The following is a 12,143-nucleotide window of genomic DNA, read 5'->3' on the forward strand; positions in this document are numbered from 1 at the left end:
AGAAAATCTGTAGTGAAGAATGCTGTATAGGGATGCAGAATTATACACGGTGCAGCAAGAATATCTGCGTATGTCTCCGCCTTGAGGACCTTCATCTCCATCAGCTCGAGTGCCGTTTGTCACCAGCAGGCTGTCTATGTAGATACAAGTGATAGACAAGTGCTGGAAAGGACTGCTATAAATAGCAGAAGAAAATACCAAGAAAATGACCAGCATCAGGTCGGCTTAAATGCAGCCGATTGCATAAAAACTGTTCGATTGCTCAGCCTGGCTGACGGCCACATGGTATCTGTGCTGGTTGCTGACGTGGTTGTTGACATGGCTGCTGACATGTCTTGCCTGCTGCGCTATCTTGCTTTGATCTGCTGAAACTCTCCTAGCTGTCCAAGGAATGACAATCTCTAACACTGGACCTAATGATCAGTGTTCGCTAGTTGTTCAGCCTACAAATTTGCATTAATAGCTTGCTGTTCAAAAGGTTCAGAATGCTGTCCAACCTGTTTTGGCTGTTCTAGTGGCACATTTTCTTTCTAAAATTGTGGTACATCATGCGCAACCTTTTACTTATTAATTTTAGCATCATTCCCTACATTTATAGGGTTATTTATAGCAGGTATTTACTGTTGTACGTCGGGCACTCTTTGCTGTCCTATAGGTATTTCTTCTCAGAACACAACCCTTTTGACTTTCTCAGTCTTTTCGGGTTGTTTATGCATGCAATCTTCTCGAAAGATAATATCATTGCTGCGTACAAATTTTCAATTTCTTGGGATCCCATAATTTATACCCCATTCCACCCTCATCACCATATCTTAGGAAAATGTATTTACAAGACTTTGGCTCCAATTTGCTGGGTTGTTCCTTGTGTATGTGAACAAATGCCTCGTAGCCAAACACTCTCAAGTGTGCATATGAAGATGGCTTGCCCAACCACACTTCTTGAGGGACTCTTCTTCCCTCCCTCCCCTCAAAGACCTATTTGGTGACCGATTTATCAAGTGTACGATTGTCATAACAGCCTTTGCTCAAAATCCATGGGGTAATGTTGCATGAGATAACATTGTATGGACCTTCTCTTGAATAATCCTATTCATACACTTTGTAACTCTGTTTTGGGGCGGATTATAAGGGGCAATGAGCTCCTTTTATATACCTTTGCTATCACAAATGGCCCGTAAGGCTTTGGATATATATTTCTCACCATTGTCGGAGCGAAGACACTTCAATGTCTTGCTGGTCATATTTTTAGCAAGTGCCAAGAATTTTGTAAACTTATCCAAACTCTTCTCTTTGCGACGGATCGGATAAACCCCATACTTTGCGAGTGGCATTATCAATAGAAGTGATAAAATATTTCTTTCTCCTTAGAAACAACCTTGGCATCTCATATACATTTGAATGTACCAACTCTAAGGGTGAAGACTTTAGTGAGAGACTTTTTATGCGATATTTGAGCATGTTTACCAAAAATACAATGATCACAATGGTCAAAATCAGCATACCTTAAACACGGCAAATAATCCAAATAACAAAGCGCTTTTATTCTAGTTTGACTCATGTGTCTCAATCGGCTATGACACAGACACATTTGGCTGCTCTTGTTATGGCGACAACATGGTCACGCACACTAGATATATGTAATGGATATGAAGTATCACTTTTAGAGCCTTTAGCAACAACAATTCTAGAGTCCTTACATATCTTAATGGATATGGAGTATCACATTTAGAGCCTTTAGCAATAATTCTAGAGCCCTTACATATCTTCAATTTGCTATCCCCAAAAGTGGTATGATAGCCTTCATCATCTAGCTGCCTTGTGCTTATCAAGCTCTTCTTGAGTTGAGGTACATGCCTTACATTATGCAAAGTGAACATTGAACCATGTTGAAATGCCAACTACACATTGCCAATCCCTGCAACGTCACATGCGTAATTGTCCCCCAAGTGGACAACACCATGTCTACCACCACTGTAGTCAGAAAGCCACTTATGGTATGATGTTACATGGAATGAAACACTTGAATCAAGAATCCAAGTGTCTATGCCATCATCAGAATCTAGAATCAATGACTATGCACTTAAGAAGAAGCAAAGAGTACATCATTGCGACTGTCACTCTCATGATTGACCACATTGACTTCCTCTATCCTCACATTGCTCTTCTTTGTATGTTGACCGTCTTCTTTCTCATGTTATCATCAGTGTTTTTGCCTTTGCCCTTTTCTTTCTTCCACTTGAAGCAATCTTGCTTGAAGTGCCCTTTCTTGCCACAATGATGGCACTGCACATTTTTACCATGAGACTTGTTGCGTGCTTTGTTGTTAGAGTTACCCTTCTATTGGGATTTGCCTCTAGTATGCAGTGCATTGGAAGACTTGTTTGCTGAAATCTTTTGCCTATTGAGCTTCTCCATGAGTAGAGAGCTCTGCACATCTCAATATAATAGCATAGCATGAAAATTACTCATTGCTGTCCCAAAAGTGTTCCAACTTTCAAGCAAAGTGCATAGCTAAAAGGTTGCCTTGAACTCCTCATCAATGTGAAATTCCAAAGCAATCAGCTGGCTGAAAATAGAGTTAAACTCATTCAAATGAATAGACATGGTTGTACCTTCATATGAAGGTCCATTAGTTTTTTCAACCAATAAACCTTGGTGGTTGCACTTTTTTGAGCATATAACTCCTCAAGTCTTTGCCACATATCATAGGGAGATTTCAGATTCTTGATGTTGAAAAGCAAAGCGTCTGACACTGAAAGCTCTATGGCTGACACTGAAAGCTCTATGGTAGAGCATGTAAGCTCATCTAACTCTTCCCACTCATCTAGATCCATGGTTGCTCATCTTACTCCTTTTGTCTTTATAGGCTTCACGTGTTTTTTGCCATATAGCAAAGTTGTGTGCACCCTTAAGCTTCTTAATGTTCAAAAGATTGCAGCTATCATTGCTGCTTGTCATGATTTACAGCTCAAAGGTGACTCAAATGTCAACAAATGTGAGCCCAATTGTCACACAAATGATGAAGGTATGAAGTAAGTACCAATCAACAATGAAAATTCATGTAATTGCAGAAATTTCAGATCTGCAAATTAATTTTTCAGAGGTATAAAATGTGTGCTACAGCACACCATAAGTAATTACAGCCGTATCATAGGCTAATACATCAATTACATGAGAAAGCCCCAATTTTAAGTTGCAATTTTTGCTCCAAATGCATCCACGGGCACAAATTTGACTTGAACAGTCCAAAGCCCTAAAATTTCATTGCTCAATTTGCTTAAATGACATCAAACATAACTCCCAAATGGATTGCACAAGCCAATTTCGCCATGATTTCACAAAATTTTCAAAAGCCCCAAATTTGTGTGGGGTTCTATGTGCTTTGTTTGCCTAGAAAGTGCATTGCAAGTACATACCAAGACCAAATTTGACTCAAATCTTGCAAATTTTGCGAAAGCCCCAAATTGTACAAGGTCCAATGTGTCAAAATTACAAGAATTGTACTGTCTCCCTGCAATTTCTGCACATATGTGAAAAGCCTCAATTTTTGAGACTCGAGAGTGTGCAAGAATCCACAAATTTTACTTAGTTGAGTAAAATCTTCACACATACTCTAGAATCCCCAAATTTCATGAGTAGATGTGTGCCTAATCTCTGGGATTTGTGGAACTGTGCTTGGGCATGTGTGATAGCCCGCAGATTTTAAACAAAGGATAGACCTTTGAAAAAAAATGATTACTTTAGAAATAAAAAAAATGTTAACTGGTGATGGCTGATTGCTTACCGAACTTGTGCCCATGCTGACCTCCTAAGATCGCTTGACAGCCCGCATGCGTGTTGCTTACTCGTCACCTGCGTTGATGATGTGGCGTGCAGCTTGCGTGTCATCCCCTGTCCACTTGATGTGACCTGACACGCCTAATTGCATGATGGCTGTGCTGATTGGACATTCTGTGACCCGATTGAGATTGATTAATTGTGGTGTCTCGAGATGGCCTTGAGCTCTGATACTTGTTTGTGGTGGCTTATGCCCAGTGAAGGTTTGATGTTCGGCAATGCCACACAGAGAGAGAGAGAGAGAGAGAGAGAGAGAGAGAGAGAGAGAGAGAGAGAGAGGCACGATGTATGGGTAAAAAAAAGAGATGTACCACTCTTAGGTTTTTGATAGTTATATGTAGAGGACTAAGGGTGTGTTCACACTCGAGCACGCATACAAGGCAGAGTGGCCCTTTATTTCCAACATCCCTCTCACTTTCATCTATACTTCCTTCTCTTTTTCCTTTTTAAAATTCCTCTTTCTCTTACTCTCCTTTTTTCTCATTTTTCTTCATGATACCTAAATCTCTTAATGAAACTTTTTGACTATATACCCCAAATCTTGAAAAGGTTATGGGCAAGGAAAAATTTTACCAATGGACTTGTAAGTTGTGTGGGATGATCATTATAAGTAGCATAGCAAGGTTTATCATTCATTGAACCAAGGTGGATATTCAATGTGGCCCATGTCTCCAAATCCCTCAATCTGCAGTCGATGATATTATGAAAAAAAGTGTCTCTCTCTCTCTCTCTCTCTCTCTCTCTCTCTCTCTTTGATTGAAGTGGCAATGTCTCATCAAGTATGACAAAGGCTCAAGAAGAGGTTGCGAGTCTTGTGACCCTTGAAATGGAAGTGGATGCTTTTGAAACTCCTAGTTCATCTAAGACACAAACTTTATTACAAGAAGTTATAGGTGGTATTTTCGGTCCTTTGTCTTTTCTCAAAGAGAGAGAGAGAGAAATATAGAGATAGAGATCGTGTGTACTATCATTGAGTGCAATCTTCCGTTCCATTTACTTCGAGTAGATCGATAGAAAAGGATAGTCAAAGCTATTATCGTGGTTGGACCATGTGAGGGGTGGTACATGATCAACTACAATGATATGCGGAGTAACAAGGTGGATGAGGAGAGGAAGAGAATCGACCAATCTCTCGAGCTCGTATCTGTTGAATGGGCAAAGTATCGTTGCATCATACTTTCTGATGGATAGAGGGATAAGAAGAATTGAGAGATTGTTTCTTTATCTCTAGGCATATTTTTCTTGCGAGTCATGGATGGGGAACAAAGAGAGAATAACATTGAGGACTTTCATATGTAAACACAAACTTTACCCATGACTAATATGGAGAGCACAAACTTTGGGCTTCTCATAAAATAAGCCATTGATGAGATCTAGGCATACAAAGTACTTGATACTAAGGATCCAAAGTAGTTATACTTATTTTTGTGCAAGTTGAATAACTAATTTAAGTTTTAAATTCTAAAGGCTAAATGCAATATTTAAAAAAATGTAATGTTAATATATTGGATTTCATGCCAAGGCTTGATGATATGCTCTGTTTGCTTCAAAAAAGATAGAAGTGGATGAGGAGACCCATCCACGATCTTGCTACCCTCTTATATCATACATATAAACGTCTATCTCTTTTTTTAGATTAAGAGTTGGTAGGAGGTAGAGATGTTTCTATCCTAAAGGCATTAGATGAGGACCATTAGGCAGTGTTCATGTGATAAGTCATACATTATAGTGACTAAAGAGAAATTGTCTTTACTAGTGCTGTGGATGGAAGAGATTTTCTTTGGTCAAGTCTTTGTTTTGGTGGAAATCTTTTTGATATCAAGTGCTATGTGTGGAAGAGGTTCTCTTTGGTGAAGTTTCTGTTTTGGCGGGAAGCTTTTAGGTACTTGATATGCAAAAGATGCCACTACCAAAACAGAGGCTTGATTAAAAACAGAAAACCTCCTTCAATACACAATGCTGGTAAAGGCTTTTTATCGTGAGTCACTATAATTTTTAATTCTTATAAGAATATTGCATGGTGGTTCTTTTCTAATGTCTTTGAGAGATAGACATCTCTATTTGTTGTAAACTCTTGATCCATGATAAGGGATAAATTTTTATATATAGGATGCAAGAGGATAGTAAGATTGTGGATAGGTCTCTTTTTTCACTTTCACTTTTTCTTGATTAAATAGAGGATGTTATCACACCTTGGCGTCACATCCAATATGTCAACACTCTAGTCCTTAGGATTTAAAACTTACAGTAATTATTTAAATTTTACAAAAGGAAATGTAGTTAGCTTGGATCCTTGGCATCAAATATTTCGTACGCTTTGATCTACTTGATGGCTTCTCATGAAGTGAACGAGAAGCCCCAAGGTGGCGTTCTTTATATCAGTCATGTAGAAAATTCTATATAAGAGGGTAATAGCTATTATTAACCTTTGTACATAATGTTAAAATGTCTCTCAAGTAAAGTCTTCGAATGACTTTTCTCTTTTTTATGCTTGAGAGTGACTTTTTCTTCAACCATGCTTGCTAAATTTCGGTTTGCATGTCATATAGTTGCTCAAAAAGCAACCACATGGTGGCAAAATAGAACTTGAATGGCTTATTTAGCTCTACGTTAATGCAGGCACAGAAGATGGCTGAGACCTTTACTTTCTTTATGATAAAATCGATAATGAGAGAAGTATTTACAATAAATTTTTATACCCAATAAAGTGTTTCAATATATTTCATTAGAAGATTTATGCAATGTGAGGCACATGGAGTCCAACAATGGATGAAAATTTTGTTTCTAGCAATTGTCTTATACTTCATCAATTAGATACTTTGTCGATGACCACTTGTAACATGTTGGCAGTACCAACTTACATGGTATAAGTGAAAGAGGAGGTAGGTAAGGTAGAGATTTATGATTAGGGTAGAATGTATGAGATTCATTAGGGTATTTGAATCATGAATGATGAGATTATAGATAAAACTTGGAAATAGAATAATAATAAGTAATCTAAAAAATGAAAGCTCAAATATAAAACAAATTATAAATTAAAAAGTAAAATTTTATTTTAAAGATTTACCTCGATAATAGATTGTTTTATGTGTTTGTATATGAAAGTTCTAATTGTTTTTTTTTCTCTTTGCTTCGTATCCACGATGTGTAAGTAAAATATGCCAAGAGGTGAAGAAATGAGGATATTATAACTTCTTAATTTTTCCTATCACTCTATCCATGGGAAGGTATGGTGCAATGATACTTTGCCAATTCGACACACACAAACTTGAGAGATTTGATGATTCACTTCCGCTCCTCATTGAGTTTTTAGTCCATATATCATTGTAGGTAACCTTGTATCACCTCTCGCATGGACCAACCGTGGTAATAGCTTTGACCATTCTTTGTTAAGACTTCAAGCTCTGTCTATCTATCTATGTGTGTTACCGACAGTCTAATTGTATGTCTAGCTGTACACAACAAGTGTGGGACATTTAGTAAGTTGGTGGTCTCTAATTTAACCACAGCTAGTACATTGACTAGATGACCTAGTTGTAACTATTCAGTTCTTCTAGTTATGTGTGAGAATAATGAAAGAAATGGGATGAGCTGATTGATCACTCTCTGTTGCTCCAAACCTACTGTGTCATTTAACATGGTATTAGAGCCAACATGAATGGGGACTCTGGAGCTTGGCATTGAAGGAGTCTAGATCTGGAGCTTGAAGATAACAGTCTCTGCTGGAAAAGAAAAACGACCATTGTTCTTGTTAAGGTATGCATCAGGGTTTATGCTTTGTGCTTGTGCAAGAGCCATCTGTGGCTTGTTTGGGAGCTTCATAAGGCTTCGTTGAGTACATGTGAGTGGCCATTTGACATCAAAGACATCAAATCTAAAAAAACGTCATCAAAGGAGACTGTGCTTGCAGCCCGTTTTTTTACAGAAGCCATATCTTGCTACATAAATGGATTTTGGAGAAATGGCCCTTTATCTTTACCATTTCGACATGGTCTACAACTTTGCAGAAGAAAGTTTTTCCTCCACGCTACGCATTGGCACAACATAGATTGCGGATGCAGTTCTCATGGGTCAAGGGATCTTCATGGCTCCGGATATGGTTGACATGTTTATGGATTGAAATACTCTGATTTGAACTGACGGTTGCTGTTGAAAACTGTCATTGAATTGGAAGGCTGAAACTAATCAGTTAAGAAACCTTGGTTTGTAGGAAGTTAGGCAGTGTTTATAACATGGCAAATGCAGAGAGAATAGATAACATAACCCAGATAGTGGGTGAGAAACTTGATAGCAATAACTATGCCATCTGGAAGTTCCGCATGGAGAACTTCTTGATAGGAAAAGGATATTGGGATTTGGTAACAGGAGTAGAGGGTGAACCCAAATTGCCTACTGATAGGAATTCCACTCCAGATCAGCAGAGAGCTCATAGAGCGTGGACGGAAAGAGCACGCAGGGTTCTACATTGGTTGTCATTATGTATTTCGGATGCTATGGTAATGCAGATTATAAACTGCAGTTTTCCGGAGGATGCATGGAATACCTTGATTAGGTACTATGGTACTACCACAAGTGCCAAGAAGATATAGCTGAAGCATAAATTCAATAATATGGAGAGAAAGGGTAGGTCTATTTAGGACTATGTCACTAAAATTAAGACCATTGTCGCCCTCATGTCGCCCAGAATGGTTGCAGTGGCACCTATCAGAACCCCATTTCCTATCTTAGGATGCTTGTCCCCACCAACTTTACCTGTCCCACCTAAGGTTGCATGATGCAGAATAGCCACATTGACAACCCACAAATGTTGTCTCTCCAATAACAACCCCTATGGCATGATCTAACAAAATACATTTTCCTATGCGGACAGCTGGATGTATGTTGGCAACAAAAACGTTTGTAACCCTGCTTTGTAATATCAATGCTAGTAGAACATGCCCTTCTATCCACAACCTGTGGGAAATTTTGTGTGCTTGGCATGCTTGAAACCCTTTAAGAGGTATACGCAGTTTCAATGTTTTTATTTTAAGAATAATTAAGACATCTACTTTGAGATGCTTGGTCCATTATATGCCACAGAGAAATGCTTTCCAACATAGATGGTTTTCTCGTACTGGTGTTTTGATCTTTCTATTCAGCGTGCACCTCTCCTATTTTGGTTGAATTAGCATGAATGGAGATTTACTTCTGCAATATTGAAAATAGGATAAGATATTATTGCTTAGACATAAATCTTTTGATACTTCCATATCTGTGCGGGCTGAAATGCCAGATTTTAATGAGCTTGTGGCATTGCTCATTCATGAGGAAGTCAAACTAGGATTGACTACTGGTTCTAGCAGCTCTAAGATCAAGGATGCTGTCTTTTACTCGAATCAACGCGGCGGTGGCACCCGTGGTAGGGGATTTGCTCGTGGTAGAGGAGCATCACAGAATATGTCTCATGGCAGTAATGCCTAGCAAGGTTCAAATGCACGAGGAGGTGGCAATTTTAGAGCCAAGGGGAGATTTAGCCATAGGGGCAGAGGCTCTTGGCAGCCACAACGTATCTCTGACAATCCTAACAAGGATAAGGATTGTCATTATTGTGGCAAGTACAGACGCATTGCCAAGGACTGTTGGAAGAAGCAGGGCAATCAAAAGGGCAAGCAACATGGATATTATGCATCGTCCATCCATACAGAGGATGATTCCGTAGATCGGTTGTTTGCCATGACTTACGTGCAGAACAGGGTTGCTAAGAAGTTGAATGTAGATGATGTTTGGTATATTGATTCAAGAGCATTGAATCATATGACACATCATGGTGATTGGTTCGCAGATATGGTGCTTGACAGGAATGGCCATGTATGCATGGGCGATGATACACAGGATAACATTGAGAACAAAGGCATAGTACCTCTGGTGATTCATGATGGCAAGAAGAAAAACCTGCATGATGTGTTGCATGTCCCATCCATTACGAAGAATTTGTTGTTTGTGGGTCAGATGAGTGAGCAGAATTTGCAGGTCCGTTTTAATAAGCATGGTTGCTTCATTGAAGAGTTTGGTAATGGTTGTAAATTGATTGCTTGTGGTCATAGACATGGCAGGATGTTCACATTAGATGCCACTTTACCATAGTTGAAATCAGCAATGTTTGCTCATGGTTCAGGCACAATCAAAGACCTAGAAATATAGCATAAGAGAGTGGGGCATGTAAATATTCAATGGCTGCAATTGATGCAGAAGAGACGGCTTGTTACTGGCTTACCGAAGTTTAACTACACTGATCTTGGTCATGTATGTGATGCCTGTCAATTTGGTAAACACTCATGACTGCCTTTTGTCAAGCATGTACGAAACAACATGAGACCTTTGCAGTTGGTCCATTCTGATGTGTGGGGACCAGCCCATAATGCATCTATGGGAGGCTCTAAATACTATGTGATCTTCATAGATGACTTTAGCTGCTAGACTTCGGTTTATATACTGAAAGCAAAGGATGAGGTGTTTGTTGTTTTTAAGTAGTTCAAGAAGCAGGTTGAGAAAGAATTTGATTGCTACATCCCGTCTGAGATCCGATAGTGGTGGGGAGTATGTATCACATGAGTTTGACAGTTTTTGGCTGAAAATGGTATTCATAGGCAACTTACATGCAGCTATACTCCAGAGCAGAATGGAGTAGCTGAACGGAAGGATAGGGTATTGATGAAAGCTGCCCGTGCTATGATGAATGAGAAGAATATGCCGCTTTACTATTGGGTTGAGACTGTTATGAGAACCATGTACATTTTGAACAAGACTCCCACTGCAGGCATTCAAGATATGACATCCTTTCAAAAGTTGTATGGCTACAAACCTGATGTCAGTCACATGAAAGTATTTGGTTGTATTGCTTATGTGCATATTCTTGATGAAAAGAGAAGGAAGTTGGATCCGAAAGCACATAAGTGTATCTTTATTGGTTATGCGCAAGAAAAGAAGGCATATAAATGTTTTGATTCCTCTACTTGCGAGACACTTGTGAGCAGGGATGTTATATTTGATGAGATGGCTACTTGTATGCATCACGTACAACGGTACCGTCTGATATGCCTTCTGTACATGTTTCTACAGTTGGTTCGCAGCAGAGTATTGCATTGATAGGTCCTAGTGTTACGAATGTATCATCCCCTATATCTCCATGGACAGGGAGATTGCACAGTGCTAGCTTATCGTTCACTGACACCACTATGTGAGTGAGGGGGAGATATGACATGATGGACAGCAAAGGGAAAGAAAATGTTTTTGATGATACATATGGCATGATGACTTCAGGCTATGACTCGATTGATAGTTTTGATAGTGAACTTGGTATTCCTATTGTGTATATGCTTGGTACTGGACAGAGCATGTACATTCCACCTCACGAGAGGGGGGAATCTAGTAGTGTACCATAGCTCAAACGCTCGCAGAGGGTTAGGTATCCTATGGATAGACTGACTTACAATGGTTACTCCGCGAAGCATTATGCTTATATGATGAAGGTTATGGAGGTTAAAGAACCTGTCACTTATGCTGAAGCAGTGATGGATAAGAATTGGCGCATAGCCATGGATGAGGAGATGGCTGTCTTGGTTGAAAATAGCACTTGGGATCTTGTTCCACTGCTAGATGGGAAAAAGACCATTGGCTGCAAATGGGTTTATAAGATTAAATGCAAGTCGGATGGCAGTGTAGAGAGGTACAAAGCCAGGCCGGTCGCCAAGGGATATGCTTAGCACTATGGTCTAGACTACGAAGAAACTTTCAGCTCTGTTGCCAAGGTGGGAACCATACGAATAGTGATTGTATTGGCTGTTGCAGAAGGCTAGAAATTGCAGTAGATGGATGCTAAGAATGCTTTCCTCAATGGTGACTTGGAAGAGGATGTTTACATGGATCAATGTGAAGGGTATACACAGCCTAAGTTTTCACACACTGTCTAAAAGCTGAAGAAAGCTTTGTATGGGTTGAAACAGGCTCCTAGAGCATGGCATTTAAGGATTAGCAGTTACTTGTAGACTTTGGGTTTCATGGTTGGTAGGGCTGATCATAGTTTGTTCATGAAAAAGACAGACATAGGATTGATAGTGCTGGTTATTTATGTGGATGATCTGATAATCACAGGTGATGATGACTTTGGAATATAAAATGTCATGAGTATGCTGAAATCTGAATTTGCTATGAAGGATTTAGGTGAGTTGGAATTCTTCTTGGGTATTGAGGTGATAAAGGCAGATAATGGTTTATGGCTGATGCAAAAACACTATGCTATGGAAATGCTGAAAAAATATGGCATGGCT

The 12,143-nt window shown here is 39.3% G+C and overlaps 1 protein-coding gene across 2 annotated transcripts in view; it reads left to right on the forward strand.

The window, feature by feature from the left end:
* FKBP12 (FK506-binding protein 12) overlaps nt 1–12,143 on the forward strand; it is a 41,787-nt gene that overhangs the window by 25,820 nt on the left and 3,824 nt on the right. Inside the window, exon 4 of one of the 2 annotated variants that reach the window (XM_087685168.1) lies at nt 5,713–5,799. The exons of the other annotated variant lie outside the window; for it this stretch is intronic. Coding sequence (XP_087541294.1) covers nt 5,713–5,799 — 87 coding nt within the window. The remainder of the gene's footprint in view (nt 1–5,712; nt 5,800–12,143) is intronic. 2 annotated transcript variants of the gene reach the window in all.

The sequence above is a fragment of the Lygodium microphyllum genome, chromosome 9, assembly GCF_053477565.2.
Source record: "Lygodium microphyllum isolate KBCC chromosome 9, Lygodium_microphyllum_v1.1.10, whole genome shotgun sequence".
Taxonomy (NCBI): domain Eukaryota; kingdom Viridiplantae; phylum Streptophyta; class Polypodiopsida; order Schizaeales; family Lygodiaceae; genus Lygodium; species Lygodium microphyllum.